The sequence below is a fragment of the Symphalangus syndactylus genome, chromosome 12, assembly GCF_028878055.3.
Source record: "Symphalangus syndactylus isolate Jambi chromosome 12, NHGRI_mSymSyn1-v2.1_pri, whole genome shotgun sequence".
Lineage (NCBI taxonomy): Eukaryota > Metazoa > Chordata > Mammalia > Primates > Hylobatidae > Symphalangus > Symphalangus syndactylus.
This window is the reverse complement of record NC_072441.2, coordinates 89387829-89413867: the sequence shown is the minus strand read 5'-3', so window position 1 is coordinate 89413867 and position 26039 is coordinate 89387829. Positions and strand designations below refer to the sequence as shown.

The 26039-nt window shown below is 50.4% G+C and overlaps 2 protein-coding genes across 4 annotated transcripts; one reads left to right on the top strand and one right to left on the bottom strand.

Moving 5' to 3' along the window:
- Positions 1-69: 69 nt before the first annotated feature.
- On the bottom strand, positions 70-19463 carry NDUFS2 (NADH:ubiquinone oxidoreductase core subunit S2). 2 transcript variants are annotated; one of them, XM_063627045.1, is made up of 15 exons: positions 19347-19463; positions 12024-12135; positions 10964-11070; positions 7909-8099; positions 5174-5294; positions 4892-5004; positions 4556-4630; positions 4299-4376; positions 4074-4159; positions 3767-3886; positions 2006-2135; positions 995-1090; positions 735-818; positions 546-603; positions 70-307 (listed from the first exon to the last, which is right to left on the bottom strand). In XM_063627045.1, the coding sequence occupies exons 1-15, from the start codon at positions 19408-19410 to the stop codon at positions 270-272; spliced, it is 1473 nt and encodes a 490-aa protein (XP_063483115.1). In that variant the 5' UTR covers positions 19411-19463; the 3' UTR covers positions 70-269. The 2 variants fall into 2 exon arrangements, with proteins under 2 accessions (XP_063483115.1, XP_063483116.1); XM_063627046.1 differs by lacking the exons at positions 4299-4376; positions 19347-19463 and having other exon boundaries at positions 12024-12137.
- Positions 14725-25061, top strand: ADAMTS4 (ADAM metallopeptidase with thrombospondin type 1 motif 4). Of its 2 annotated transcripts, none has more exons than XM_063627031.1 (9): positions 14725-16505; positions 17620-17943; positions 18197-18329; positions 19157-19327; positions 20576-20862; positions 20971-21157; positions 21405-21580; positions 22550-22725; positions 23388-25061. In XM_063627031.1, exons 1-9 carry the CDS (start codon positions 15873-15875, stop codon positions 23839-23841), a joined length of 2541 nt encoding a protein of 846 aa, XP_063483101.1. In that variant the 5' UTR covers positions 14725-15872; the 3' UTR covers positions 23842-25061. The 2 variants fall into 2 exon arrangements, with proteins under 2 accessions (XP_063483101.1, XP_063483102.1); XM_063627032.1 differs by having other exon boundaries at positions 23227-25061.
- The last annotated feature ends 978 nt before the right edge of the window (positions 25062-26039 follow it).

Below are 26039 nucleotides of genomic sequence, written 5' to 3'. Positions count from 1 at the left end.
ATGAAACACTCTTAGGTTTACAGTCCGAGTGAAGGACACTAAGATACTGAGACACTAAGATACAAGAAGTTTAGGCCTAGGGGCCGCAAGTTGGCTAATTTATTATAATTTCTCCTTTTTTAGTACATGCACAGAAAGCCTGAGAGCCAAGTGTACATGAACATGTACACACACACACACACACACACACACAGAGGCCAATTTCCAGTGAGGGACAGGCTCCACAGAAGAAGCTGATAGGCAGGGGGCATCAAATGCTGCTCCCCTGCTCACCGATCTACTTCTCCAAATACAATATCTTGGGTACCTAGGTGAGAGGATGGAGGAAAAAAGTGGTGTTACTTATCTTCCTGTTGTGAGGCAAAACAAACAAACAAAAAAAGTAGTGTTACCCAAGATCCAGAACCCATTACTGTGCTCAAGAGATTGAGGACCCGAGTCCATGCCATGGCCTATGGTGAACAGTAAGTGTTCTCTTTCTGTCCCCAGTGGGCATCCCGAACTCCTTTGTCTAGGATACCTCTACTACACAGTAGGCCTCGTACCTATGATGGCAACGACATCTGCCAACATGTGTCCCTTAGACATCTTGTCCAAACCAGCCTAGGGAGATTGAGATGGCAACAATATTAGGTAAGACTTGCAAGGTGGGAGGAGAAAGAAGAGTTCATAAAAACCTCAACCAAGGTCAGGTTTAATTCATTGGAGTTAAAGTTACTGGGATTGATTCTTACCAGATGGGCAAAACCAGGAGCCTTGATCTTGCATCGATAAGGGCGGCTGCTGCCATCGGACACCAGGTACACCCCAAACTCTCCCTGTTCGAGGAAGAAGGTTGGGTGTCTCTATTAACATGAAGAGTATTTTTCTCTGCCAACAAAATCTCTATTCATCCTCCTGTTTTCTCTCTCAATGATGAATGAGCATTTTGTTAAACATCTATCTTTAGCTACCTACTCTACATATGGTCTTTTTCTTCCCCTCCTCTCCTCACCTTGGGAGCCTCAATGGCAGTATATGTGGCTCCTGGAGGAACTTGGTAGCCCTCAGTATACAACTTAAAGTGATGAATCAGTGACTCCATGGAAGTCTGAAGAGAGGAAACAGGGAGCATCAATAAACCATATCCAAACTCTGTCTCCTAGGCCTTCCCCCAGCACAGAAAATAATCTCTACCCTCAGGGAGACTAAAGCCACATGTCAGTCAGTAAGCAGAGAGGATACAGAATAAAACAGGAGAGCTATGGGAGATTAAGAATCTCTTATATGGCTAGGTGCGGTGACTCACGCTTGTAATTCCAGCACTTTGGGAGGCTGAGGTGGGCAGATCAAGAGGTCAGGAGTTCAAGACCAGCCTGGCCAACACAGTGAAACCCCGTCTCTACTAAAAATACAAAAATTAGCTGGGCGTGGTGGTGGGTGCCTGTAATCCCAGCTACTCGGGAGGCTAAGGCAGGAGAATCGCTTGAACCCAGGAGACAGTGGTTGCAGTGAGCTGAGATCATGCCACTGTACTCCAGCCTGGTGAAAGAGCAAGACACCGTCTCAAAAAAAAAAAAAAAAAATTTAAAAAATTTAAAAAAACCGAATCTCTTATTATACAGTGAATTCTCTATAAAAAGAAAACCGGGTTGGGTGTGGTGGCTCACACCTGTAATCCCAGCACTTTGGGAGGCCAAAGATCACCTGAGGTCAGGAGTTTGAGACCACCCTGAGCAACATGGTAAAATTCTGTCTCTACTGAATACAAAAAATTAGCTGGGCGTAGTGGCATGTGCCTGTAATCCCAGCTACTTGGGAGGCTGAGGCAGAAGAATTGCTTGAACCTGGGAGGCGGAGGTTGCAGTGAGCTGAGATTGCACTCCAGTCTGGGCAATAAGAGTGAAAGTGTCTCAAAAAAAAAAAAAGAAAGAAAACTGGAAGGTAGGATTTAATCCAAGGATACTCCTCCCCAGCCACTGGCCCCTTTCCAACACCCCACACTTTCCCCCTCCCTGCAGCCAACCTTCATCTCTGCTCGCTTAGGTGGAGACACTTTGGCATCATCAACCTTGATCTCCCCAGGAGGCATCTTGTTTAGACACTGTGTGATAATTCTCAGGGACTGGCGCATCTCCTCCACCCGGCACAGGTACCTCAAGTAGATGAGACAGAGCAAGAGAAGAACAGTCAGAGGAGCAGGTATGGGGCTAGGAAGGATGCCCTTTGGCAAACCTCAAAAGGGTTAGGTCAACTCTCCCCACTCTTTTCTCCAAGTACAGCACCTCTGCTTGGCTTGGCCACCCATATAAACCCTGTAGTCTTTCTTTTTTTTTTTTTGAAACAGGGTTTCACAGCTCACTGCAGCCTCGAACTCCTGGGCTCAAGTGATCCTCCCATCTCAGTCTCCAAAGTAGCTTGGATTACAGGCGTGCACCACCACATCCGAATATTTTTTGTAGAGACGAGGTTTCACTTTGCTGCCCAGGCTGATCTCCAACTCCTAAGCTCAAGCGACTGCTGGCTTTGGTCTCCCAAAGTGCTAGGATTATAGGCATGAGCTACCAAGCCCAGCCCCCTGTAATCTTTTGCTTCTACTCTCGGGTGCTTCCCCAAACCCTCTGCTTATTTTCTCAGAACATGGCCTGTAGTATTTATTTCTTTAATTACCTCCTTAAGCACTTTTTGGACCACAGAATGGGTGAGAGTCAAATGCACAAACAAAAATATACAGTAGCTACCAGGTTCAAAAAATAAAACAAACAGACAAAAAATACACAGTAACAAATCTGACTCAGGGTGAGAAAACAGGAGGAGAATTTGTTTTTGTTTTTTGTCTTTTGTTTTTTTGAGACAGTCTCACTCTGTTGCCCAGGCTGGAATGCAGTGGCTCTATCTCAGCTCACTGCATCCTTCACCTCCCAGGTTCAAGCAATTCTCCTGCCTCAGCCTCCCAAGTAGCTGGACTTACAGGCATGTACCACCACACCCAGCTAATTTTTTGTATTTTTAGTAGAGATGGGGTTTCACCATGTTGGCCAGGCTGGTCTTGAATTCCTGACCTCAAGTGATCCACCTACCTTGGACTCCCAAAGTGCTGGGATTACACACGTGAGCCACTGAGCCTGGCCCAGGAGGAGAATCTGAAGCTTAGGATCTACTAGAAAGAACACTGGATCAGAAGGATTCTATTCTCGACCACTCCTGACGAATAATCCCAGCTAATCCCTAACTTTTATGCCTCAGCTTTCTCAGCTATAAAATGCAGCCAAAGCTAGCTCCATCTAAGACAAGGATAATGTAAAGATAGAAAAAATGCCATAGGCCGGGTGTGGTGGCTCACGCCTATAATCCCAACAATTTGGGAGGCCGAGGTGGGTAGATCACCTGAGGTCAGGAGCTTGAGACCAGCCTGACCAACATGGAGAAACCCCATCTCTACTAAAAATACATAAATTAGCTGAGCGTGGTGGCTCATGCCTGTAATCCCAGCTACTCAGGAGGCTGAGGCAGGAGAATCACTTGAACCCGGAAGGCGGAGGTTGCAGTGAGCCGAGATTGCACCATGGCACTCCAACCTGGGCAACAAGAGCGAAACTCCATCTCAAAAAAGAAAAAAATAAGTAAGATTCCATATATGTGAAAGTGTTTTGAGAGCAACCTCGTCTAACACACACAAGAGCTCCCACAGACACTGAGAAGTAGGGTAAAGAAGGAAGTGGCAAAGAGAAGAGTGAGACAGGGGAAACTAGCTGGAATATCAGCCGAGAAACGATTGGGGCCTCACCTATCATAGCAGTCGCCGCGAGAACCAACAGGAACATCAAACTCAACCTGGTCGTAAACATCATAGGGCTGGGTCTTCCGCAGGTCCCACTGGATGCCTGAGCCCCGAAGCATCACTCCACTGTGGAGAGCATAATGGGAATAAGGGCCACGCTCCACAAACTAAGTAAGGAGGCTCATTCTTGTTGATCCTTCACATTCAGGGTATGACTAGGAGGATGCCAACAAGTCTTCAAAGACAAGATATTAGGCTGGAACTCCCCCACTCCCATCCCCACTCCTAAGGAGAGAAGTTGTATTCCCCTCACCTAAAACCATAGTTAAGTGCTTCTTCTGCTGTTACAACCCCAATGTCAATTGTCCGATTTCGCCAGATCCTATTGTTGGTCAGCAACTATTGATCAAGAAAACTGGTGTGTTAATACTCTTCCTCACACTCTTCAAATATCTCTATATTTTTTTACAACTGGGGAATAAAACCCCACAAGCCCTTCTTGTGGGAGAGAGATTTTTCCCATTGACTCCTAGCTTACCTCCTCCACCTCATCAAGCCGAAGAGAGAAGTTCTTAGAAAACTGATAAATGTCATCCATAAGCCCAAGGGGTAGGTCCTAGAAGTCAAACGGAGGTGCTATTGAATGTGGCATAGCCTTCGCTAAGGAGAGCCCTCTCAGCACCCCCTCCCCCAGGGATACAGGTTTGGAGTTTCCATCATCCAGCACTGCCCTCCAGTGCCCACAGGGAAAATAGGCCTGGGCTGGACATCGGGGGAAGCCGGGGACCTGCTCACCTGGTGCACTCCTCCTGGCCGGATATAAGCAGCATGCATTCGGGCTCCAGACACTCGCTCGTAGAACTCAAACATCTTCATAGAACGTGCTGGGAATTAGTGTCAAAGTCCCAGGCTCCCAGGTCCTATGATGGCCTACTCCTCCACCTTCTGCCTTCTTGTGCCCAACCAGCCCCTCATGATATAGTTTCTACAAATATAACCCAAGTTAAACATACCTTTTCCCTCCAAATGTTCTCCCATATTCTCTCTCTTCTTTTAATCTCCTGTCTCCTTTATACCTTCTCTACTTCCTGCACTTTCTTCCCTATTCCTATCCTTTCCTCCCGCTTTTACCTTCTCCCTTTCTTCAAACAGCCAGAAGAAAGGGGTCATGGCCCCAAGGTCCAGGGCATGTGTGGTCACAGCCATGATGTGGTTCAACAGCCGTGTGATTTCTCCAAACAGCACTGTGAAGACAAGGAGAAGACAGGATATAGGAGCCAAGCACTGAGGCGGACAGAGAGGTCTGGGCAGAGCCTGGAGTCTGAGCACTAAGCTTGGGTTCAACGGGGAAGTGGTGGAAAAGGCACTACGCTATGCTCACAGTGGGCCGCAGAAAAAGCCGGGGTGACATACCTCGGATCCACTGTGCCCGAGGAGGAGGCCGGATGTTTAGCAACTTCTCCACAGCTAGAGAATAGGCCTGTTCGTTACACATCATGGACACATAGTCTAGCCGGTCAAAGTATGGAAGGGCCTGGGAAGAGGGAGGAATGTGGGTCACATCTAACAGGCTCAGGAGCCCACAGTCTGGCTGCCTGAAGCCTTGCTCTCAGTGGGCACCAGAAGTTGGTGCTGTATAAGCCTTTCTAGTCTCAGAAGCCCCAACAAGGCAGGTAAAATATCCCAAAAACCAGTAGTATTCTGGTAAATGTTTAAAAACTGGCTCTCCAAAGTGAGGGAGGACTGATTTGTCGTGTTTGCCAATTTCCATGGTAAAAATACTCCCACAATGGCCAATTTTAAGTTACCAATATCATGTAACTGAATGCAGCATTGGGAAGAGTACCACACCATTATACAGTATTTCCACCATACAGACACATTCAAAGCAAATACCTCAAAGGCAGAGCATGGTAAAATAATAAAGTGATGAGCTTTGAATATTTAATCTTACCTTTGCTTTTAATATAATGTATTAAATCATAAGCTTATATAAATTAATTTCTAACAATGGCTACGTTCAACTGGCTCACAAAACTCCTGAAAATTTAACAACTGCACTCTTGCAAGCCAGTATGAGCTAGCTCCAGGATACCACTGTCAAGAGTCCTTGGCCAGGCACATGGCTCACGCCTGTAATCCCAACACTTTGGGAGGCCGAGGTGGGTGGATCACTTGAGGTCAGGAGTTTGAGACCAGCCTGACCAACATGGAGAAACCCCGTCTCTACTAAAAATACAAAATTAGCCAGGCGTGGTGGTGCATGCCTGTAATCCCAGCTACTTGGGAGGCTGAGGCAGGAAAATCACTTGAACCCAGGAGGCAGAGGTTGCAGTGAGACAAGATTATGCCACTGCATTCTAGCCTAGGCAACAAGAGCAAAACTCCATCTCAAAAAATAATAAAAATTTTAAAAACTGACATACTGGCCAGGCGCGGTGGCTCACACCTATAATCCCAGCACTTTGGGAGGCCAAGTCTGGGTGGCTCATGAGGTCAGGAGTTTGAGACCAGCCTGGCCAACATGGTGAAACCCCATCTCTACTAAAAATATAGAAATTAGCTGGGCATGGTGGTGGGCACCTGTAATCCCAGCTATTTGGGAGGCTGAGGAACAAGACTCGCTTGAACCTGGGAGGTGGAGTTTGCAGTGAGCCAAGATTGTACTATTACACTCCAGCCTGGGCAACAAGAGTGAAACTCCATCTCAAAAAAAAAAAAAAAAAAAAAAAAAAAAAAAAAAAAAAAAAATTAGCCAAGCATGGTGGTGCGTGCCTATAATCCCAGCTACTTGGGGAGCTGAAACAGAATTGCTTAAACTTGGGAGGCAGAGGTTGCAGTCAGCCAAGATCACGCCACTGCACTCCAGCGTGGGCGACAGAGCAAGACTCCGTTTCAGGGGAAAAAACAAAACAAACAAAAAACCTGAGATACTGAAGGAGAAAGGCAATCAGTCTTAGGAGTATCTGGGAGGGTTTTTTTTTTTTTTTTAATCTTTTTTTTTTTTGAGACAGAGTCTTGCTCTGTTGCCCAGGCGCTGAAGTGCAGTAGCACGATCTTGGCTCACTGCAACCTCTGCCTCCCAGGTTCAAGTGATTCTCCTACAGGCGCACACCATCACGTCTGGCTAATTTTTGTATTTTTAGTAGAGATGGGGTTTCGCCTTGTTGGCCAGGCTGGTCTCGAACTCCTGACCTCAAGTAATCCACCTGCTTCGGCCTCCCAAAGTGCTGAGATTACAGGCGTGAGCCACCACGCCCAGCCAGAGTGAGGTATTTAAGGAAGACAGAGCATCAGGTAGAAATGGTCCTTCCTCCAGAATGCCAAAAAGCCAAGTTGTAACTGCCTGCTGAACCAGCTTCAGCTTCCAGGAAGAGGGTGGAGCTAAGACGCTACTAGCTGGGACAGCCTGTTCTTATTCTGATGTCACTGTGACAGGGGCTAATGCTACAGGGGTTAACCCATAGACTCCGGGACCAGAAACTGTCATCGCCGAGGCTCTCTTGGGGAATCACATTCTAGTCACTGTTCACCCCGACACTGGGCTGGATCTAAATCTTAATCCTACCATCCTGTTATCAGGACCTTTCTTCATGACAGTAAGAAAAAAACTTCAGATTCCTATTAGAGATCCAACTCCTTCAAATCTGACCTTCATCATTTGGGTCATACAGTCCTCCTAAAAATGGCAAACTCTGTCATAAACCCCCTCTCAGTTGCTCTGACTCATTGAATGTTTTGAAAACAAACGTAGACAGCTGGAAGATACAAGAATCAGCTGTTAAACTTAGCGAGCTAATGTCTTTTCTCTTTCTCTGCCCCTAGGGACACTGGCTTTGACGCACTAGTCTAACATAAGAGCAGGGAAACTGAGGCACTCAAGTAATGGCAAAGGGGCCAGCCAAAAAGTCAGCCAGAGAAAAGCTGAGTATAGCTCCAGCTTCAAAGCACTGCTGCTGAATAAACCAAATCATAATGACTCAAGCATCCCCTGCCACTTCCCTCCATCCACCCAACCAAGAGTAACCTCAACCGGTTACTCCTCTCAACACCTTCCTCCCCTCACGTTTTAAGGGCAGCAAACTGGCAAAGCCCCAGGCTAAAGCAACCCCAGATCCCGCCAAAAGGCTCCCGTTCGCTCCCCACACCTGAAGATAGGTCTTGTATTCAATGAGCTTCTCAGTGCCTCGGTGCAGGAGCCCGATGTGAGGATCACACTTCCGCACCATCTCCCCACTCAATTCCATCACTAGTCGCAGGACACCATGCGCTGCTGGGTGCTGGGGCCCAAAGTTCAGGGTCATGTTCTTCACAATTGTGTCGTTTGGAGGGTCCACATCTGAGAAGTAGGAAATAGTTCAGAGCCACATGGTTATTCCCTTGGGATCCCCCAAAAGACAGCAAGGAGTTAACCTCTCCCTACAGATTTTCTAACTCACCATTCCATACTTTATTTCCTAATCTCCACTATAACCAGGAAGAGGACCCTTAGATGGGGAAAAGGAAGATCTAAACTTTCTGAAGACAGAATCTCACTCTATGTCTCCTAGAATACCTTTTTTTTTCATGGTTCATAGTCAGTGTGCATAGAATATCTTTTTAATAATAGATAACACTTATATCGCTTTATTATGTGCCAGGCACTACCTTAGGCACTTTAATTGATTTAATTCTTACAACAACTGTTATGAGTAATAGGTACTATCATTATCCCCATTTTATTGGATAAACTGAGGCCATGGAGCGTAAATGACTTTTCCAGGATCACAAAACTAGTAAGTGGCAGAACCAGGATTTTAACCCAGCCTGTTTAGCTCCAGGATCCAAACATCTTAACTACTATGATATACAGCTCTCCAAATGTATCCAATGAATGGCCAACCAGTCAGGAAATGTATACCTAATGCTTACTCCCACTAAATGAACTTTTACCCTCAAGAAGATTACCTTTTTTTTTTTTTTTTTTTTTTGAGACAGAGTCTCACTCTGCACCCAGGCTGGAGTGCAGTGGCACCATCTCGGCTCACTGCAACCTCTGCCTGCCAGGTTCAAGCAATTCTCCTGCGTCAGCCTCCAGAGTAGCTGGGACTACAGGCGCATGCCACCATGCCCACCTAATCTGAAGCTTACATTTTAATTTGGGAAAGAAGTACATGTGAAAAACTAGGAACAGAGGTCAAATTTATAAGTAACCAAGAAAGTGCCTTAGCCATTAAGTTTTTAAAAGAAGGAAAGAACACTGCAAAGACTTCATGTAGGTAGGATCTGAGCTTAAATATAGGAAATGATTTAGATAGCTAGAAGGGAGAAGAGGCATTCCAGGCTATGAAATCAACATGGGCCAAATCTTAGAAACAAGGAAGTAAACATCCGTGGAACTCTTATTGGGACTTCCCAAGAGAGGGACGATAAGTATTGGGACAAAGCAGGGGGTAGTTGTTCAATTATCTGTACATATCATTAATAACAATGAACACTTATAGGGGACTTACATGTGCCAGGCACATGTTATCTCATTTAATCCTTAAAATAATGCTATAAATAGATGCTTTATTCACTGGTAAATTGAGAGTGGAGATTTGAAACCAGAGCCCATCTTTTCCACCAAAATTCTTCATCATGGGCTTTGGAGTCTGACAGACCTGAGTACAAATCTGCCTGTGTGTCCTTAACTTTTTTTTTTTTTTTTTGAGATAGTCTTGCCCTGTCACCCAGGCTGGAGTGCAATGGCACGATCTCAGTTCACTGCAACCTCCGCCTCCCAGGTTCAAGTGATTCTCCTGCCTCAGCCTCCTCAGTAGCTAGAATTACAGGTGAGTGCCGCCACACCTGGCTAATTTCTGTATTTTTAGTAGAGGCGGGGTTTCACCATGTTGGCCAGGCTGGTCTTGAACTCCTGACCTAAGGTGATCTGCCCGCCTTGGCCTCCCAAAGTGCTGGGATTACAGGTGTGAGTCGCCGTGCCCAGCCTTTAATCAAGTTTTAATCTCCCTAGACCATAATTTCCTCACGACTGGGGTAATACTCTCATAGAGCTGTTGTAAAGATTAAACAAAATAATGCATACAAAAATGTTTGGCGAATGGTAAGCACTCAGCTATTGTTACTGTAAGTTTGTGGAAAGTAACTGGAAGTGTCTTTGAAGGTTTTTGAGCAAGAGTACGAATAACATGGTAAAATAATGTTTGGGGAAGATGAAGGTGATGACATTGTATAGGATAGATGGAAAGGGGACAACATCAGTGGCAAAAACTCAGTGAATAGACTCCTAAAATAATCAGGGTCTAATACAAGATAAATCTGAATAATGGCAATGAAAATTAAAAGGGAGAGATGACCAGATATGGGACATTATGAAAGTATCTACATGGTTTGGTAACTTACTGGACATAGACATGGAGGGCAAGATAAAACAGTCAAAGATGACTAAAAAGTTTCAATCCTGAGGGATTAGGAGAATGAGGGTGCCACTGATCAAAATCAAAAGTCAAAGGAAGAGCTACTTTTGATAGGAAAAAAAATGGTTTGTATTCACGTAGGTTTCATTTGGTTACCAACGGGAAAACCACCACCTTGTCTGGAGAGGGAGATAATGTAGTGAACCTGAAATGTATTGAACATGGGAAAAGCTGGCATTAAGGTTTAAATTGGTAGGGACTTTTGGGTATTTACTGAGACGCACTCTTTATTTTCTTCTGCAACATCCTTCCTTTCCTTCTCTACTTCACAAATACCTGTTTTTATCACTATTATGTCTGTTTAATTTCGTGGTGAAAGAAGCAAACAGGATAGGGGCTAAAATTTGCCTAAGACAGAGAGCTCAAGAGCACTTAGAAATCAGCTGGAGGCCGGGCATGGTGGCTCAAGCCTGTATCTCAGCACTTTGGGAGGCTGAGCTGGGAGGATTATTACCTAAGGCCAGGAGTTTGAAACCAGCCTGGTCAACATAGCAAGACTCTGTCTCTACAAAAGGAAAACTTTCAAAATTAGCCGGTTGTGGTGGCACAGGCGTGTTGCAGCTTTCTGGGGAGGCTGAGACAGAAGGTTGCCTTGAGCCCAGAAGTTAAAGGCTACAGTGAGCCACTTTCGCACCACTGCACTCCAGCCAGGGAGACAGAGGGAAACACTGTCTCAAAAAAAGAAAAGGACATCAGCTGGGGGCAGGGATGGGTGTGAGTTGGGACAGTAACTCTGGTCACTCACCATTCCAAGGTGGAGGCTTCCAGTGGGCTGTTTCTTTGCTTGGGTACATAACAGCTCCCCCAAACTGCTGTGCCCATTCCACATCTGGCTGCCACTGCCGAGCACCTCTGGGGAGTTAAAGACAGATCCTAGACAAAGGGCCTGAACAGTGTTTGGTTCCTGTGTTCCCATTCACTCTCAAAGGGACCCAGGTTTTTTTTGTTTTTTGTTTTTGTTTTTGTTTTTGTTTTTTTTTGAGACTGGGTTTCACTCTTGTTGCCCAGGCTGGAGTGCAATGGCGTGATTTCGGCTCACTGAAACCTCCGCCTCCCGGGTTCAAGCGATTCTCCTGCTTCAGCCTCCCAAGTAGCTGAGATTACAGGCATGCGCCACCAAGCCCGGCTAATTTTGTATTTTTAGTAAAGACGGGGGTTTCTCTATTTTGGTCAGGATGGTCTCGAACTCCCGACCTCAGATGATCTGCCCGCCTAGGCCTCCCAAAGTGCTGAGATTACAGGTGTGAGCCACCGTGCCCCACCAATGTCCTGGATTTTTTAATGCCAAGTCACTGATCTGAAGTTAATGTAGCTTCGGCAAAATAAGCTGGAACTCTAGAGGTTCCATTCCTTCTAACAAATTATTCCTGGAATAACTCCACCCAACACCCCTGGGCATGCAAGGTTGGGATCCTAGCTTCTTCATATTTTCATCATATTGATATTACCAACCAGGTGAATATGAACGAGAAAAGTGTTTGTTCAAGGTCAACGACAGACAGACAGCGAGCATTCTGGCTCTTTGGCTGAGCTCTACTCAGGTATGACAGGAGAGGTGCATTCAAATTACTGAAGCTAAAAAGCAGAGCCTCCCACTCCGCTGATTTCACCTCTGGACGAACGAACTCTAGACCCTCTCCCCTCCCTCGCCAGAGTGGGCGCCACTGTATCCCGTAGCCCAAGAAATCAGAGATGGACTATGGGGTCACAGGCTTGGGTTATTCTTTTCTGGGGGAGTAAAGCGTCCCCAACCTGAGAAACCCTAGCCTTGGAGAAAGTGTGTCGAGGGCTGCCCTCGATCTCACCTGCTGGGCTGAATCTGCAATCGGACTCCAGCCCCAGGCCGCAGCACCTGAGCCGCGACGCCCCGGAGGCCGCACAAAGTCCTCAGCGCCGCCATCTTACTCCGGCTGCAGACTGCGGGAAGGAGAACCGGGCGGAAGTGACTCCAGCGCGCCTCCTTGTTGGCTTCTCACCTATTCGCACAGTGAAGCCGCCCTCTTGGAAGCTGGCAGGGCCGTTTACCGTCGAACTGACAACATCCGGGTCCTGTGACTCGGCTTCACTTGCGTTTAGATAACAGTGACTGCAGTCATCTTTACTGAGGGCGGTTCCTCCCACAGCTCCTGGCTGGCTTTTCTAGGAGCGAGCAAGGGAAACTTGCCCTTCCTGCGTGGGGCAAATACTTCGTGCTGTCTCGCCAAGCCTGCCCGCGTTGGAAACGCGCGGCGCTTCCTTCCCTACTCCCTTCCGCCTTGGCCGCCCTCCTGCTTTAGTCCTGCTTTCGGATTGTATCTGAGCCCTGCCCTTATAGGGTAGCCCCAGGCTTTGCCAATTACCTTCCCATCACTGAATCCAAAAGACAGGAGTTGGGAAAGCCAGCTAATTTCCAGATGTTATAAATTGAGATTGGAGAAAGGAGCCTAAGTGGGGCTGGGCGGGTCTGAGAGCTCCCGCCAAACCAAAACAAAAAAGAATAGGATGCCAAGGTCGCCGGCATTGGTGGTGCGGAGGGGAGTGTCGGGGTGTGTAGGAGCCACCTCATCCCAGATGGGGGAGTGGAGGTCCTTTGTGGGTGACCCTGACATCCGCCAGGCTTCCCGAACCTACAGACTCACAGACCCAGGAAGCGCCCTTAGAGATGCCTCACACCCCACTTCCGTCTTGCGTCAGCCTCTTTTCCCTAACGTCTTTCTGACCCTGCTATAGCCCTCCTGGGTAATGGCCAACAGCGTGGAAATATAGTAGCACCAGGAGTCTGATCACAATTCTGTATGGACAAAGACTTTTCCAGCCTTAGAGGCTAGTTCCTGTTTTCTCCCTCTGCCTCTAAGCCCAACTCCAGCAGGGCCACCCACCCGTAGAGTTTGTACAACTCTCCAACTGAGCTTGGAAAGAGGCCTTCCCCAGATATCCCCTAGACAGGATCCCTGGGACACAGCCCACCAGCAGCGCAGCAGGGTGAGGCAAACAGACCAGGAAGCAGAGACGGAGGAATTCTTCACTGCAGAGAAAGAGGGGAAAGCCAGACTTCTGGCCTGGGAATTGACCTAATGGGAACTGTACCAAAGGGTGGGGCCAGATCCTTAGCTGTGGGAACTGACCAGGACCTGGGCTAGACAAGGCAGTTGCCATAGAGCCAGGGCAGAGGTTTGGTCCCTCTGTTGTCCTCATTCCTTGCTCTTTCCCTGGGCCTTCTTTCTGTCTATTGTTGAAACACAGCAAATGTGGCCATGGTGGTGGGGGATGGGAAGGACTGCATTTATTTTCCTTAATCCAGCCTGGGAGAAGTCAGGATAGACTCTGGGCTGCTTGGCCCTGGAGGCAGCTTGAGCTGGGACTGGGGTGGGGGGCAACTGAGGGGCTGCCTAGGACACTGCAGCTTTTGTGCCTTCTCCCTGCTGCCAACACCCCCACACACACTGCTGCAGCCACTCTAAAGCCCTTTGTCTTTCACTGCTTAGTCACCCCCTTTGTCCTCATCTCAAATAGGGGAGTGGAAAGGGGCAGTAGAGTTCTCTGGTGATAGCTCCTCTTGCCCCTGCCCCTTCTGGTCTCCCACCCCTTGTCTGACTCCTCTAGTCCCAGCCCCGTTGGCTTAGAACCAGGGTCAGGCAAGTGGTGGGTCAAGAGGTGGGTCTGGCAGTCACAAGGGGGTGGGTGGTCCAGGAAGTGATAGGCACCAGGGCAGGTATTACCGACCTGAGCAGGAAGGGAGGGGGAAAGGAAGTATTCTGACGGATATGATATGCGGGAGACAGGAGGTGACAAAGCAGAGTGAATAGGGGAATAGAGGCAGGAGGAGGTGGTCCACTTCTGGGAAAGGAAAGAGACTGCTGACTGCACTCTCCTTCCTGGGGATTTCCTGGGGAAACAAGCAGCCAGAGGATGGGGTGAGCAGAAATTGCCCCTGCTTCTGAACCCTTCCTTGCCTTGAGAGTTCACACCCAAGACCTCTTTTCCGAGTTCCCTCCTATCCAAAGCCAAAGGAATAATTTGCTTCTTTTCCCTAACACCACCTCTTCCTCCCCAGCCACTTTCCCCACCCCAGGCAATGGATTTCTCCCAGTACCCTAATTTCCCTATATGCACAATACTGTCTCCACCCTCTCCCTGCCCCAGGGAGAATTAAAAAGAAAAGATTACTAGATATTCCAGGAACCACTGGGTTCTCAGAGCAAGGTGGGGTGGATGGTGGGAGCCAGGTGGGGATTCTCCCAGATTGATACTGGGTGAATCTGGGTTCCTGAGAGCAAGTCTTGCCTATGCTGGGGGCTGGCTGACTTGAAGCTGGGGGAGGGTTTAGGGCAGTTGGGAGTGAGTAGGAGCAGGGCCAAAAGCCTGGGGGAAGCTACTGGGAGCTGGGCCAGGGAAATGGGGAGTCAGGAAGTGGGGAGGGGGAACCCTGGGGGGAAATGGAGGCGGAATGGCTGTTCTGGGCTTTGGAGGGGGTGGATAGTGGTAACTCAGGAAGGGGGATCCTGAGGGAGAGAAGGGATGTTAGAAAAGAGGAGGTGCCACCCTGGATCCACCTTCTATAAAAGGAAAAGTCGTTAACCCCTCCTGCCTTGTCATCTGCCGCCTCCCTATGTTCATTCCAAGCAGGATCATCCTACCTTTGGGCAGTCAAATCCCTGATCACTGTCTCCTTGCCTCCCCCATTGTTCTGCCTTTTTTACTCTTCCCAGCTGTTCAGTTCTATCCTGAGCCATGTCAAGCTACCTCTTTTCTTTGTTCTTCCCTCTTGATGCCTCCTTACCTGTTCCCTACCCTCTTTTCTCAGGCAGCTCACTCAGTCCCCTCAGCCCGGAAACCAGCCGCTAGGGCCAAAGGGCAGCATGAGGGAGCCTTGAGAAAAGAGAAGCCCTGGTAGGTTAGACTATAAGAGCAGGAATTCTCCCAGGATCGTGATCCTATCTGTGCGTGCCGGCCAGGCCCTTTCCCTCACTCTCTGCCTCTCCTGGGGCTCTGTCCCACCAAAAAGGGAAAGAGACAGCTGAGGGCTGATTGTGGGGTTTGGGAAAAGGCTATGTCATCAGCTGGCCCAGTGCCTATTATCCATTCGGCTGCTAGAGATTCCCCTCCCCTGGGCAAGTCCCATTTTTTTGGGAAGCAATGATACACCCATCTGAGTCCCACCGACAGAGCTCAGCTGAGTGGCTTAGAGATCAGCCAATCAATTGCAGAGGCTCACCATGCTTAAAAGAGCTGGCGCGGAGAGAGGCTGGGGAGAACCCACAGGGAGACCCACAGACACATATGCACGAGAGAGACAGAGGAGGAAAGAGACAGAGACAAAGGCACAGCGGAAGAAGGCAGAGACAGGGCAGACACAGAAGCGGCCCAGACAGAGTCCTACAGAGGGAGAGGCCAGAGAAGCTGCAGAAGACACAGGCAGGGAGAGACAGAGATCCAGGAAAGGAGGGCTCAGGAGGAGAGTTTGGAGAAGCCAGACCCCTGGGCATCTCTCCCAAGCCCAAGGACTAAGTTTTCTCCATTTCCTTTAACGGTCCCCAGCCCTTCTGAAAACTTTGCCTCTGACCTTGGCAAGAGTCCAAGCCCCCAGGCTACAGAGAGGAGCTTTCCAAAGCTAGGGTGTGGAGGACTTGGTGCCCCAGACGGCCTCAGTCCCTCCCAGCTGCAGTACCAGTGCCATGTCCCAGACAGGCTCACATCCCGGGAGGGGCTTGGCGGGGCGCTGGCTGTGGGGAGCCCAACCCTGCCTCCTGCTCCCCATTGTGCCGCTCTCCTGGCTGGTGTGGCTGCTTCTGCTACTGCTGGCCTCTCTCCTGCCCTCAGCCCGGCTAGCCAGCCCCCTCCCCCGGGAGGAGGAGATCGTGTTTCCAGAGAAGCTCAACGGCAGCGTCCTGCCTGGCTCGGGCGCCCCTGCCAGGCTGCTGTGCCGCTTGCAGGCCTTTGGGGAGACGCTGCTACTAGAGCTGGAGCAGGACTCCGGTGTGCAGGTCGAGGGGCTGACAGTGCAGTACCTGGGCCAGGCGCCTGAGCTGCTGGGTGGAGCAGAGCCTGGCACCTACCTGACTGGCACCATCAATGGAGATCCGGAGTCAGTGGCATCTCTGCACTGGGATGGGGGAGCCCTGTTAGGCGTGTTACAGTATCGGGGGGCTGAACTCCACCTCCAGCCCCTGGAGGGAGGCACCCCTAACTCCGCTGGGGGACCTGGGGCTCACATCCTACGCCGGAAGAGTCCTGCCAGCGGTCAAGGTCCCATGTGCAACGTCAAGGCTCCTCTTGGAAGCCCCAGACCCAGACCCCGAAGAGCCAAGGTAGGCATTTCTGGAGTCTGTGTCCTGCGATGTCCTCCCGCCATGTCTGTCCTACTGACCCCTATTCACCCTCTCTCCACCCACTTCCACTTCTGGCCATTCTGCTTCCCTCCCTTCTGCCTGCCTTTCCTCTCTCCATGAGCCTCCTTTCTTGGTAAGACTCAGGCCTCTCCCCTTCACCCTTCTCCTAGCCAGACCCACCGAGGGTTCTCAGAGGTGGGTCACAGACTCTGGGCTGGGAATAACTGCTCCCCCTCCCCACCCCACCCCTTCCTGGCCATGGCATCTCCTACTGACACAGTCCCCACCAGTAAAGGTCTCCTAACAGCCCCTTGGCCTTGGCTCTTTTCTCTGCCCCAAATTTGATTTTCACTCCCCACTCCCAGCTAAAGGAGTGAGGTTTGAGGCCCTAGGGCTTGGTGTCTGGCTTCTGATGCTGCCCTTAAAATCACTGTGGCAAACTGCAAACTAGGGCAGGAGTGACAAGAGAGGGAGGGTATCCCATGCCTCCTTCTGGTCAATCCCCTTCCCACACTGTGGCCAGACTGCGAGGCTGCCTGAGGCTCCATCCTTTCCTCCCTCCCACTCCTGGTCTCCCCCTTCTTCCCTTCCCTCCTCCCTCCTCCCTCTCTAGCTTTAATCCAGACCAGACGCTCCCTCCACACCCGCCACGCTGAGCTCTGGCCCTGGCCCTAGCTGCTGACTGAATCGTTCCTCCAACCACACAGGGCAGACACGTTGCAGCCCAGCCCTCTAGCCCTGGTCCCATAGGCCCCAGCCACACTTAGGCCTGGAGAACCCCAAAGTCCCTCCTGACGGCAGTCCAGGCTGCTTTCACCTCTGGGGCTCCCGCAGCCCTGGGATGTGGCGTACCCTTCTCCTCCCCTTCTTAGAACCAGCTGCTGACTCCTCAGAGTTACCACAAAAGCCCTGAGATTTGGCGTTGGGGGAAGGGCCCAACCAAGACCCAGCAGGAGTCAGGAATCCCGTGGGGTGTGTGGGGCCCAGCTGACTATGCTGCGTTCCAGACCCAGGAAGTGAGGGATTGGAGAATCGACCGACTCATGGGTCTGAGAGGCTATTTCAGGATCTTCCTCTCCCTTTTTCTCTCCAGCGCTTTGCTTCACTGAGTAGATTTGTGGAGACACTGGTGGTGGCAGATGACAAGATGGCCGCATTCCACGGTGCAGGGCTAAAGCGCTACCTGCTAACAGTGATGGCAGCAGCAGCCAAGGCCTTCAAGCACCCAAGCATCCGCAATCCTGTCAGCTTGGTGGTGACTCGGCTAGTGATCCTGGGGTCAGGCGAGGAGGGGCCCCAAGTGGGGCCCAGTGCTGCCCAGACCCTGCGCAGCTTCTGTGCCTGGCAGCGGGGCCTCAACACCCCTGAGGACTCGGACCCTGACCACTTTGACACAGCCATTCTGTTTACCCGTCAGGTGAGGCCCCAGTGAGCACCGCAGGCCATGCACTGCACAATTCTAAGAAGCGCCACTACATAGACTATAATGCAAATGATGTTCCTGGAGTTGTGTGACATGACACCTTGCCCCAGCCACACTGCCATGTGTGGCTACCTAGGCCCTGACAGTGCTGGGTCCTCAGTGCCCAGGTCCCCGGGAATCTGGATCTCAACCCAATGGACCCAGGTGTCTTGGCTCTCTATGCACCTTCTATGATCCCTCTCCATAGGACCTGTGTGGAGTCTCCACTTGCGACACACTGGGTATGGCTGATGTGGGCACCGTGTGCGACCCGGCTCGGAGCTGTGCTATTGTGGAGGATGATGGGCTCCAATCAGCCTTCACTGCTGCTCATGAACTGGGTAAAGTGGGGGTGGATGAGAAAGGTATTAGGGAGGAGAAGGTGGGGGAGGGGTAGCAAGTTCGCCACAGTGTTAATGGGGGTCCCAAGGTATTCTTCCCCCAGGCCTAGGTATAGGGCTATTACTCCTGTCTGCTCCAGGTGTAGACATACATTTACATTTCTTTTTTTTTGTTTGAGACAAGTCTCGCTCTGTCGCCCAGGCTGGAGTACAGTGGCGCGATCTCAGCTCACTGCAAGCTCCGCCTCCTGGGTTCAGCCATTCTCCTGCCTCAGCCTCTCTGAGTAGCTGGGACTACAGGCGCCCGCCACCACGCCTGGCTAATTTTTTATATTTTTATTAGAGACAGGGTTTCACCGTGGTCTTGATCTCCTGACCTCATGATCCGCCCACCTCAGCCTCGCAAAGTGCTGGGATTACAAGTGTGAGCCACCATGTCCAGCCTACCCAGCCTACATTTTTCTATTAAATAAATTAGTTGGTCGAAACTACTGTGAACTCTCTCTCTCTCTTTCTCTGTGTGTGTGTATGTGTGTGTATTTGGAGGGACAGTCAGAGAGGCAATGGGTGGGGTTACAGTTGGGAATGTTGGCTATAAGGAAAAGTGGGTAGGGAGGGACCCTGAGTATATTTTGGGGAAGAGGAGACAGAGGAAGAGACGGGGCTACATACTGGGAGCCCTGAGAGTACCAGAAAGGAAGGGACTGGGGGCAGGGTGAGGTGGGGAATGGATCTGAGCATCCACAGCTGCAGCCAGATTTATGATGGAGTCCCTCAGGGCATGGGGAAGGGACCCTCAGATCCTATCAGGGCCTCTGCTCCCACAGGTCATGTCTTCAACATGCTCCATGACAACTCCAAGCCATGCATCAGTTTGAATGGGCCTTTGAGCACCTCTCGCCATGTCATGGCCCCTGTGATGGCTCATGTGGATCCTGAGGAGCCCTGGTCCCCCTGCAGTGCCCGCTTCATCACTGACTTCCTGGACAATGGCTATGGTAAGCAGATGGCACTTACCTTTCCCTGGGTAGCACTCAATTCCTGTCCTCCAGGGCACTCTCACTTCCGCTGCATTCTGCATGGACCAAATTGCCTCCCCCACGTGTGCTTCCTCTGCAGTGTGGGAAGGGGTGAGAAATGCTGCTGTCTTTGTGTAGTTCTCACTTCCTCCCAGAATAAATAGCATAGCTAGAGGAGGCGAATTTTGGCTCAGTAGAATTAGAACTGACCTTCTGAGGGCCAGAACGGTCCGCCACTGGAATGGGCTGGCTGTGAAGGAGGTGATTACCTTGTCACACAGTGAGGTATGCAAGAATAGCAGGATGATTGCCACTAGGCAGAGATGTTGATGAGAAGCAAACTCAAATATTCTATAGTTGGTTAGAATAGGCAGAATTGAGTTCCTATCCTTATTCTGCTTTTTTGTTGTTGTTGTTGTTGTTGTTTTTAAATACAGATGAGATTTCACTGTGTTGCCTAGGCTGGTCTGGAACTCCTAGGCTCAAGCAATCCTCCCACCTCAGCCTTCCAAAGTGCTGGGATTACAGACATTGAGCCACCATGCCTGGCCACTTATTCTGTTCTTTAAGCAGGTGTAGATGTGTGACTGTAAGTTAACTTCACCTCTCTGTGTTTGTAGTTGATATGTCAGATAAGTATAATAGCAGTACCTATCTCATAGGTATTTGCCATGATTGAATACGTGCTGGTCAAGCATTTAGCCAACGCTCATCACATAATAAGCATCTAATAAACTATAGCTGCCCATTAAAGCCTCTTACAGGACTAGGCACAGTGGCTTACACTGGTAATCCCAATGCTTTGAGAGGCTAAGGTGGGAGGATTGCTTGAGACCAGGAGTTTGAGATTAGCCTGGACAACATAGCAAGACCTTATCACTACAAAAAATTCCAAAAAATTAGCTGGACATGGCACATGCCTGTAAGCCCAGATACTCAGGAGCCCAAGGCAGGAAGTTTGCTTGAGCCCAGAAGTTTGAAGCTGTAGTGAGCCATGATCATGCCACTGTACTGCAGCCTGAGTGACAGAGCAAGACTCTGTCTCAGAAAAAAAAAAAAAAAAGTAAGTAAAGTAAAAATTATAAATAAAAAAATTTAAATCCTCTTATAGTCCTAGGATTGTTTTTCTAGGCTCCATCAGGCCCCAGGGAGCCCAAGGTTTCTGCTGGCAATCCTGAATGCTCCCCTCAGCCCATAGCTGACTTTGTGCCCCAACCCCCTTCCCAGGGCACTGTCTCTTAGACAAACCAGAGGCTCCACTGCATCTGCCTGTGACTTTCCCTGGCAAGGACTATGATGCTGACCGCCAGTGCCAGCTGACCTTCGGGCCCGACTCACGCCATTGTCCACAGCTGCCGCCGCCCTGTGCTGCCCTCTGGTGTTCTGGCCACCTCAATGGCCATGCCATGTGCCAGACCAAACACTCGCCCTGGGCCGATGGCACGCCCTGCGGGCCTGCACAGGCCTGCATGGGTGGTCGCTGCCTCCACATGGACCAGCTCCAGGACTTCAATGTGAGATCCTAGGGCAGGGGTGGGGTAAAGGGCCTGGGGGTGTGAGGACCAGCCCTAAGCCCGGGAGAGAGTTCACTCATGCCCCACTTCCATTCTGTGCCTTTGCAGATTCCACAGGCTGGTGGCTGGGGTCCCTGGGGACCATGGGGCGACTGCTCTCGGACCTGTGGGGGTGGTGTCCAGTTCTCCTCCCGAGACTGCACGAGGCCTGTCCCCCGGAATGGTGGCAAGTACTGTGAGGGCCGCCGTACCCGCTTCCGCTCCTGCAACACTGAGGACTGCCCAACTGGCTCAGGTGAGGAGTAGGGGTGATGGGAGCCCTTGGGAGGGGACAGTAGAGCAGGAAGGACTGTCCCTTGAGTGCAAGACCAAGGGGGTATTGATTCCCCTGCTGTTGTGGGGAGTGCCTTTAACCTCTGGGAATTGTCCTTGGCTGTCTGCGGGGAAGAGCAGAGCTGTGCTGTCTAGAGCTCTCAGGGGCTGGGTGGAGGGGTGTGGGGTGATGTGAGGAAGGAGGGGCTCTGACTGTTTTACCCCCCCAGCCCTGACCTTCCGCGAGGAGCAGTGTGCTGCCTACAACCACCGCACCGACCTCTTCAAGAGCTTCCCAGGGCCCATGGACTGGGTTCCTCGCTACACAGGCGTGGCCCCCCAGGACCAGTGCAAACTCACCTGCCAGGCCCAGGCACTGGGCTACTACTATGTGTTGGAGCCACGGGTGAGGGTCATGACATCCCCAGGGCCTGTCTGTGGTCACACACACCCCCAGTGCTCCCTCTGCTTTCTGATGACAAAGATCCCCCAAAGTAACACTGTTCCCACAGCCATGCCAGCCCAGTCCAGGATTCCACTCAGACTTATCTGTACATGGGTATCAGGAAAACAAGCCCCAGACTCCAGATACATGGCCGATAGGTCCCTCTAGCCTATTCTATTTCCCGTGGTTTCTTTTCCTCTGACTCCCCATCTTCTAGTGCTGCATTTGGTGAGAATGGAATGTGTGGCCTTTGGGGCAAGTCCTTGACCCCTCTTCCATGGGCTCCTCTGTCAAATTATAGTGGTGGCCTCATTCAGCTCCTGGACAGCCAGTCCCTCAATGGACAGGCCTCCTGGAGATGACTGAAGTCCCTACACTCCCTCTCTGTGATAGGGTGGTGGGTTGAAGGCTGCACAAAGAAAAACAAGCCCTAGCAGCATTTTGCTCCTTTCCCCCCAACCTGAGAATTTCTACAGGCTGGCTGCCCTCTAGTGTCCATTCAGGGACAGTGCCATCAAGGTTTAGGGCTTGGTGCTGGGACCAGACAGACTGCACTTCCCATCTTGGCTCCTCTGCTTGCCATTTTTGTGGCTTTTGGACAGGTTCTTTAACTTTTCTAAACCTCAACGTTCCATCCCTAAAAACCTCAAATAGTGGTGGTGAGATTTACGTTTTTGTTTGTAAAATACTTAGCATGCTGCCTGATTCATACTCAGTGCTCTGAAAATGCTGGCTAGATGTTATATGTGATAATAATTATTATTGTTATGATTATCACCCACATGGTGGCTGGCACTCACCCATCTACATCCCCTACTTCATCCAACTTTTCCGACATTGCTTCCCTGATGGGACGTGGGTCTTGTTTGATTTGCCAACCCCTTTTGACTTAGGAGGAACCTTCGGCATTCTTCTTTCTCTTTTCCTCAGGTGGTAGATGGGACCCCCTGTTCCCCGGACAGCTCCTCGGTCTGTGTCCAGGGTCGGTGCATCCATGCTGGCTGTGACCGCATCATTGGCTCCAAGAAGAAGTTTGACAAGTGCATGGTGTGCGGAGGGGACGGTTCTGGCTGCAGCAAGCAGTCAGGCTCCTTCAGGAAATTCAGGTTCTTTCACCATTATTCCTCCCTCTACCTTCCTGGACATTCTGGGTCCTGGTGATGCAGAGGGGAACTCAGCACTGTTTCCACTCTCAAAGAGCTCACAGTCTAGCGGGAGATAGAAGAGTAGGCAGCTACAGTGCGGTGTCCCATGTATTCATCCGAGGTCGGAACATGGTGTTGTGAGTGCCCTTGTGGGCATCAGGGAAGGCTTCCTTGGAGGTGACCTCTGAGCTGAGGCTCAGAAGGAGGGTAGGAATTAGACAGGTACCAAAGAAGTGGGGCTTGGAAGGGCACCTCAATAAGGGGGCAGTGGGTGTAAAGGTCCAGAGATAAGAGGCAGTAGGGCACATGTGCATGTAGCTCTGATCCAGACTGAACAGCTCACATAGGATTGGGGTGACAACCATCTACACACATGTACACACATACAGTCACATAAACACAGCTCAGAAGGCTGAGGGGATTCAGGTGATCCTGAGCTCCCTGTCTACTCCTTCCACACAGGTACGGATACAACAATGTGGTCACTATCCCCGCGGGGGCCACCCACATTCTTGTCCGGCAGCAGGGAAACCCTGGCCACCGGAGCATCTACTTGGCCCTGAAGCTGCCAGATGGCTCCTATGCCCTCAATGGTGAATATACGCTGATGCCCTCCCCCACAGATGTGGTACTGCCTGGGGCAGTCAGCTTGCGCTACAGCGGGGCCACTGCAGCCTCAGAGACACTGTCAGGCCACGGGCCACTGGCCCAGCCTTTGACACTGCAAGTCCTAGTGGCTGGCAACCCCCAGGACGCACGCCTCCGATACAGCTTCTTTGTGCCCCGGCCGACCCCTTCAACGCCACGCCCCACTCCCCAGGACTGGCTGCACCGAAGAGCACAGATTCTGGAGATCCTTCGGCGGCGCCCCTGGGCGGGCAGGAAATAACCTCACTATCCCGGCTGCCCTTTCTGGGCACCGGGGCCTCGGACTCAGCCGGGAGAAAGAGAGAGCTTCTGTTGCTGCCTCATGCTAAGACTCAGTGGGGAGGGGCTGTGGGCGTGAGACCTGCCCCTCCTCTCTGCCCTAATGCGCAGGCTGGCCCTGCCCTGGTTTCCTGCCCTGGGAGGCAGTGACGGGTTAGTGGATGGAAGGGGCTGACAGACAGCCCTCCATCTAAACTGCCCCCTCTGCCCTGCGGGTCACAGGAGGGAGGGGGAAGGCAGGGTGGGCCTGGGCCCCAGTTGTATTTATTTAGTATTTATTCACTTTTATTTAGCACCAGGGAAGGGGACAAGGACTATGGTCCTGGGGAACCTGACCCCTGACCCCTTATAGCCCTCACCCTGGGGCTAGGAAATCCAGGGTGGTGGTGATAGGTATAAGTGGTGTGTGTGTGTGTGTGTGTGTGAAATTGTGTGTGTGCTTATGCATGAGGTACAACCTGTTCTGCTTTCCTCTTCCTGAATTTTATTTTTTTGGAAAAGAAAAGTCAAGGGTAAGGTGGGCCTTCAAGGAGTGAGAGATTATCTTTTTTTTTCTTTCTTTCTTTTTTTTTGAGACAGAATCTCTCTCTGTCGCCCAGGCTGGAGTGCAATGGCACAATCTCGGCTCACTGCATCCTCCGCCTCCCGGGTTCAAGTGATTCTCATGCCTCAGCCTCCTGAGTAGCTGGGATTATAGGCTCCCGCCACCACACCCGGCTAATTTTTGTTTTGTTTTGTTTTGTTTTGTTTGGAGACAGAGTCTCGCTATTGTCACCAGGGCTGGAATGATTTCAGCTCACTGCAACCTCCACCACCTGGGTTCCAGCAATTCTCCTGCCTCAGCCTCCCGAGTAGCTGAGATTACAGGCACCTACCACCATGCCTGGCTAATTTTTGTATTTTTAGTAGAGATGGGGTTTCACCATGTTGGCCAGGCTGGTCTCGAACTCCTGACCTCAGGTGATCCACCCGCCTTCGTCTCCCAAAGTGCTGGGATTACAGGCATGAGCCACCGCGCCTGGCCACGCCCAGCTAATTTTTGTATTTTTAATAGAGACAGGGTTTCGCCATGTTGGTCAGGCTGCTCTTGAACTCCTGACCTCAGGTAATCCACCTGCCTCGGCCTCCCAAAGTGCTGGGATTACAGGTGTGAGCCACCACGCCCGGTACATATTTTCTAAATTGAATTCTGCTATTTATGTGATCCTTTTGGAGTCAGACAGATGTAGTTGCATCCTAACTCCATGTCTCCGAGCATTAGATTTCTCATTTGCCAATAATAATACCTCCCTTAGAAGTTTGTTGTGAGGATTAAATAATGTAAATAAAGAACTAGCATAATGCTCAGCATCTAGTAAGTGCTCAACAAATGGCAGCTGCTGTTACTTACTATTATCAAATTTCTGTCCAGTGGCAAAGATCTACATCCATGGTGCTTGCCTTTATCCTCAGGGTCCATTCCTTTGGTTGGCAGACCCCTATCCTGGGTTCTGAGGGACCAACAGAGAAAGGAAAATTCTAACCCTCACCTCTGGAGGTTCCCAATCACAGGAAGGAGACATAGTAAGCATGTGGCTACAAATACAATTGACAAGAACATGAAGGTGCAGGATAACAAGAACAAATAACAAGAACAACTGCATCAACACAAATGGTGCTTAGTAATAAGGGTGATAGTTGAGGGGTCTGGGTTTCACAACAGTAGAAAGAGCACTGGAGTGGGAGCCAGCGGGTCTGGATTCAATTTGGGGCTCGGCGTCTTATTAGCTGGGTGGTGTTGGGTAAGTCACTGATGCTGAGCCTTAGATTGCTCATATGGGACTAACAGTATCTATTCCCACAGAGTTGTTCTGGGAACAAATGCTAGAATATTTTCAAAATAGTAAAGGTTGTAGTTATGGCCATGTGAGAGGTTACCCCTGTGACTACCTGAAGATGGAACGGAGTCTCCAGAATCTGCCAGTGTAAACCCAGCAGAATGCCTAGAAGATGTGAGATTAGAATAAAATTTCATAAAACAAAAACAGCTGGGCACGGTGGCTCACGCCTGTAATCCCAGCACTTTGGGGGGCCGAGGTGGGCGGATTAGGAGGTCAGGAGATTGAGACCATCTTGGCTACCACAGTGAAACCCCGTGTCTACTAAAAATACAAAAAAAAAAACCCAAAAAATTAGCCAGGCATGGTGACAGGCGCCTATAGTCCCAGCTACTTGGGAGACTGAGGCAGGAGAATGGCGTGAACCCGGGAGGCAGAGCTTGCAGTGAGCTGAGATCACGCCACTGCACTCCAGCCTGGGAGACAAAGCGAGACTCCGACTCGAAACAAAAACAAAAACAGGATATGGTT

Excerpts from the sequence above, each read along its gene's own strand:
- ADAMTS4 (XM_063627031.1), top strand. The coding sequence starts at position 15,873 with ATGTCCCAGACAGGCTCACATCCCGGGAGGGGCTTGGCGGGGCGCTGG. Across the intron at positions 20,863-20,970 it reads ACCAGCTCCAGGACTTCAAT|ATTCCACAGGCTGGTGGCTG; the intron begins GTGAGATCCTAG and ends GTGCCTTTGCAG. Across the intron at positions 21,581-22,549 it reads ACTATGTGTTGGAGCCACGG|GTGGTAGATGGGACCCCCTG; the intron begins GTGAGGGTCATG and ends TCTTTTCCTCAG.
- NDUFS2 (XM_063627045.1), bottom strand. The coding sequence starts at position 19,410 with ATGCAGAATGCAGCGGAAGTGAGAGTGCCCTGGAGGACAGGAATTGAG. Across the intron at positions 12,136-19,346 it reads TGAGTGCTACCCAGGGAAAG|TCTGCAGCCGGAGTAAGATG; the intron begins GTAAGTGCCATC and ends TCCTTCCCGCAG. Across the intron at positions 604-734 it reads CTCCTGGTTTTGCCCATCTG|GCTGGTTTGGACAAGATGTC; the intron begins GTAAGAATCAAT and ends CAATCTCCCTAG.